We start from the raw sequence: 5,000 nt of genomic DNA on the forward strand, positions 1-5,000 counted from the left end.
ATGGAAATAAGAACATACCCAGCATGCACACCCACGTAAAACGGAGTATGGCTGCCTACATGGCGGGGTAAATAAACAAAACGGTCATACACGTAAAATGTTACATGTCTGTCTGTGTGTGTATGTGTGCGTGCCTGAAATATGATTGAATGACACAGGAAACGAATGATGAGCGCCCAATGGCAGCCATCAGTCGGCTCTACCCAGGTAGGCAGCCTGTTGTGCAAATGACCCCGTGTTTGTAAAGCGCTTAGAGCGTGGTCTCCGACCGAGGATAGGCGCTATATAAGTATCCATATCAATGTATCAATCAATTATGTTTATTGCACACCTCAAAACACTGAAAACAATGTAAATTTCTTCCATTGCACCAAAAGAAAGTAGGTATCCTTTGGAGGACAAAAAGGAATAATAATTATCTTCTTTTCTTTTTCTTTTTATCTTCTTCTTCTTTGGGTTTCTTTTCGAAAGTCAAAAGGTAATATGCCTCATCGTCTCCAAATAACAGTAGTATCGTTTTATACTCCTCACATCCACTTTTTTGGGGGGAGTGGGCGTGGGGGGGGGGGGGTGTGGGGGGGGGGGGGGGGGGGGGGGTTGGGCGAGATTGGGGAAGAGGTAATGGTAACAATTTGTGTGTGTGTGTAAACATTTGCAATATAAATCGGTTTCGGATGGGGTGGGAGGTTTTTTTTTGCTTGTTTGTTTTGTTGTTGTTGTTTTGGTTTGGGTGTTGTTGTTTTTTATTTAGGGTTTGTTTGTTTGTTTTTTGTTTGTTTGTTTGTTTTGGGGGGGTTGTTTTGTTTTTGTTTGGGGGGTTATTTTGGGGGTTTTTTTCTGTTTCGTTTTTGATTTTTGATTGTTGTTTTCTTTTTGTGTGTGTTGTTAGTTTTTGTTGCTTTTTGTCGTTGTTGTTGTGTTGTTGTTGTGTTGTTGTTGTGTTGTTGTTGTGTTGTTGTTGTGTTGTCATTGTGTTGTTGTTGTGTTGTTGTTGTTGTGTTGTTGTTGCTGTTGTTGTTACTGTTGTTGTTGTGTTGCTGTTGTGTTGCTGTTGTGTTGTTGTTGTTTGTTGTGTTGTTTGTTTTGGAGGAGGGGCGATGAACAAAACATAATAAAACAACATGGGTAACGTTTAAGGTACAGCCTCCGAACAACATTGATGTCTTGTGTGTGTTTTTATAAGGAGGGGTTCGGGGGACGGGGGGGGGGAGTCTAAAACAAATTCCGTTTGCTTGTTCTGTTGGGGGGTGAGTGTTGTGTGAGGGGAAGGAGGAATGTTAAACTTCCTTCCAGTGTCAAACCAACATGGGTTTCTGGTGGTGGTGTCGCACATGCTGAAGGGGGAGGTTTGGAGGGCCGGGCAGGTGGTGGGGGTGGGGGGTAAATTTCTCTTTCAGTCTCAAAACGTTATGGATTTTTTTGTTTGTTTGTTTGAAACGTCTTTCTGATTGTTTGAAACGTCTTTATTCACAACAGAGATTCCTTATTCCTCTAAGATTAATTCCCTGTATCGTAACACTTGTTTTCCAGGAGAATTTATATTACTGTAAACTTCGATCGTAATAAGGACCTGTAAATCAACAACCAGTTTTCCAATGATCAATATCATCACAATATCAATGTCGCCGGTGGTTTCATCATACATGCTGACATCATCACATTCATCATTGCCATCATCTTGTCTAACTAGTGTCATCGTATTCATCATCACCATCTTCTTCTTCTTCTTCTTCTTCTTCTTCTTCTTCTTCTTCTTCTTCTTCTTCTTCTTCTTCTTCTTCTTCTTCTTCTTCTTCTTCTTCTTCTTCTTCTTCTTCTTCTTCTTCTTCTTCTTCTTCACCACCACCGCCACTATCACCATCATCACTACTATCACCACCACCACCATCATCATCACAGTGTTATATCACCACCCACCACCACTACCCCTGTCACCACCACCACCACCGCTACTACCACCCACCAAACCCACCCCCATCACCCCAAGCCCCACCTCCCAACCACCAAAACAACCGTCACCACCTCCCCCCACAACCACCTTCTCCCACCTCCCCCACCACCACCACCCCTCCCCCACCCAACCACCACCACCCCCACCACCCCCACTCACATGATGTCCAGTTCCTCCAGCACAGTGTTGATCTTCAGGGCATCCCCGAGGGCCGCCGCCCCGTCCTGCCCGAACCCGTTCCACGCCAGGCGGATCTTCCTCATGTACACGTTGTGCTGAACACAGTACACACACATTACACGTTGTGCTGACCACAGTACACACACGTTACACGTTGTGCTGAACAGTCATGATGATGATGATGATGAATCCCTTCCATGCCAGGTGGATCTTCCTCATGTACACGTTGTGCTGAACACAGTACACACACTTTACACGTTGTGCTGAACACAGTACACACACTTTACACGTTGTGCTGACCACAGTACACAAACATTACACGTTGTGCTGAACACAGTACACACACATTACACGTTGTGCTGAACATAGTACACACACATTACACGTTGTGCTGAACACAGTACATACACATTACACGTTGTGCTGAACACAGTACACACACATTACACGTTGTGCTGAACACAGTACACACACATTACACGTTGTGCTGAACACAGTACACACACATTACACGTTGTGCTGAACACAGTACACACACTTTACACGTTGTGCTGAACACAGTACACACACATTACACGTTGTGCTGAACACAGTACACACACTTTACACGTTGTGCTGAACACAGTACACACACATTACACGTTGTGCTGAACACAGTACACACACATTACACGTTGTGCTGAACACAGTACACACACATTACACGTTGTGCTGAACACAGTACACACACATTACACGTTGTGCTGAACACAGTACACACACTTTACACGTTGTGCTGACCACAGTACACACACTTTACACGTTGTGCTGACCACAGTACACACACTTTACACGTTGTGCTGAACACAGTACACACACTTTACACGTTGTGCTGAACACAGTACACACACATTACACGTTGTGCTGAACACAGTACACACACATTACACGTTGTGCTGAACACAGTACACACAGACACAGACACACACACAGACACACACACATTACTCGTTGTGCTGAACACAGTACACACATATGTACACGTTGTGCTGAACACAGTACACACATTAGACGTTGTGCTGAACACATTACACACATTACCTCCCTCCCCCCCGGCCCCCAGCCGACACTGACCTTGACACCCTCCACTCACTGACTTGATCCCTCGACCATGACCTTGACCAGTGACCTCGCCACTAACCTTGACTCCATGACCTTGACCCAACACTGCCCTCGACGTCGACGTGCAACTGACCTTGAACCACCCCTTTCCGACTCAATGACCTTGAGCCATCACCCACCCACCCGCACACACACACCGCAACATAACCGATGGAAGTTAAAGTTTTTAAAACATAAAGAAACATTATTCCCCGAGAATATTATTAAAGAAAAGATACCGAATCCATCAGCTTGGTATACAAGATTAATAACCTCTGCTTTCTTCCGTATAAAACTTGATGCGCTGAAGATAAAGTATAGTAAAAATGTTACATGCATCTGTGGTAAGCAGTTCAGCTTGCATCATTGTTTGTTTCACTGCCAGCAGTTACGTACCTTCTTGCCCAAGTATTTCAAAGAGAATAATAATTCTGCAGATGATTTTTGTAAAGTTATTTCTGACGAGGTTCTTATGGTCGAACTTTCACAGGCATTAGTTCATAGCCCTATTTCTACATTCCTTTAATGCACTTCAGAATTGTGTTAATGGTTTCTGATTATCATACTTATTATTAGTGAATTGTTACTGTTAAATGTAATTGCATGTTAGTTATAGCCCATGCCCCCCCCCCCCCCCCCCTCCCCCCCCGTTTGTTTTTGTTATTTTTTTATTTTTTTAACGTCTAATATCACTGATAGTGGAAAGACGCTAAACAAAAGAACGAACACACCGCAACACTGACCTTGACCCCGGCAGCCACGGCCACGGCCCCTTTCCTCCGCAGCTGGTTCCAGGAGAGGTCGAGCTCTTTGAGGCTGGCGTTGTCGGAGAGGGCGGGGCCAATGAGAAGCCCCGCCCCCTCGCTCAGGTTGTTGTGGCTCAGGTCCAGGTACTCCACTCTGCTGGACGACTGTTAGGGGGTATGGGGGGGGGGAGGGTACGGGGGGTGGGGGGGGTGAAACAAAAGCAAAGAATAAAGGTCATGAGGTCATGGTGGGGAGGGGGAGGGGAAGGAGGCAAGGCGTGGGGGGGGTGGTAGGAGTGGGGGAGTGGGGTTAAAGAGGTGAGGGGGTGTGTGTGTGGGGGGGGTAGCTTCGACATCGTGACAGGTTGGGAAGATGGGGCGAGGGATGTGGTTGTGAGGAGAGAGAGAGAGAGAGAAGGGGGGAAGAGAGAGAGGAGGGTGGAGAGAGAGAGGGGGGGAGAGAGAGAGGGGGGGTAGAGTGAGAAAGAGAGAGGAGGGTGGAGAGAGAGGGGGGGAGAGAGAGAGGAGGGTGGAGAGAGAGAGAGGGGGAGAGAGAGGGGGGAGAGAGAGAGGGGGGAGAGAGAGAGGGGGGAGAGAGAGAGAGGGGGAGAGAGAGGGGGGAAGAGAGAGGGGGAAGAGAGAGAGGAGGGTGGAGAGAGAGAGAGGGGGAGAGAGAGGGGGGGTGAGAGAGAGAGAGGACCCAGAGGGAGGTGAGACAGACAGAGAGACAGGGAGAGACAAAGAAAGAGAGAGACAGAGAAAGTGACGGGGAGGGAGACAAAGAAAGAGCGAGAAGGGGAGGGAGAGAGTGAGGGGGGGAGGGGAGAGGGGGGGAGAGGAAGAGAAGAGAGGAGGAGGAGGAGGAGAAGAGAGAGGGGGGGGAGGGAGAAGGAGAAGAGAGAACGAACAAACGAGCGAACGAAATTTTATTTTTCCAGGGTATTGAGATAAGCATCATGACAAGAATGCTTTTTTCCACCCAG

At 47.1% G+C, this 5,000-nt stretch overlaps 1 protein-coding gene across 1 annotated transcript in view; it reads right to left on the reverse strand.

Moving 5' to 3' along the window:
• LOC143288238 (uncharacterized) overlaps positions 1-5,000 on the reverse strand; it is a 93,061-nt gene that overhangs the window by 10,210 nt on the left and 77,851 nt on the right. The window contains exons 7-8 of the mRNA XM_076596589.1: positions 4,015-4,182; positions 2,111-2,226 (exon numbers count right to left, since the gene is read on the reverse strand). Coding sequence (XP_076452704.1) covers positions 2,111-2,226; positions 4,015-4,182 — 284 coding nt within the window. The remainder of the gene's footprint in view (positions 1-2,110; positions 2,227-4,014; positions 4,183-5,000) is intronic.

The sequence above is a fragment of the Babylonia areolata genome, chromosome 12, assembly GCF_041734735.1.
Source record: "Babylonia areolata isolate BAREFJ2019XMU chromosome 12, ASM4173473v1, whole genome shotgun sequence".
Taxonomy (NCBI): Eukaryota; Metazoa; Mollusca; class Gastropoda; order Neogastropoda; family Buccinidae; genus Babylonia; species Babylonia areolata.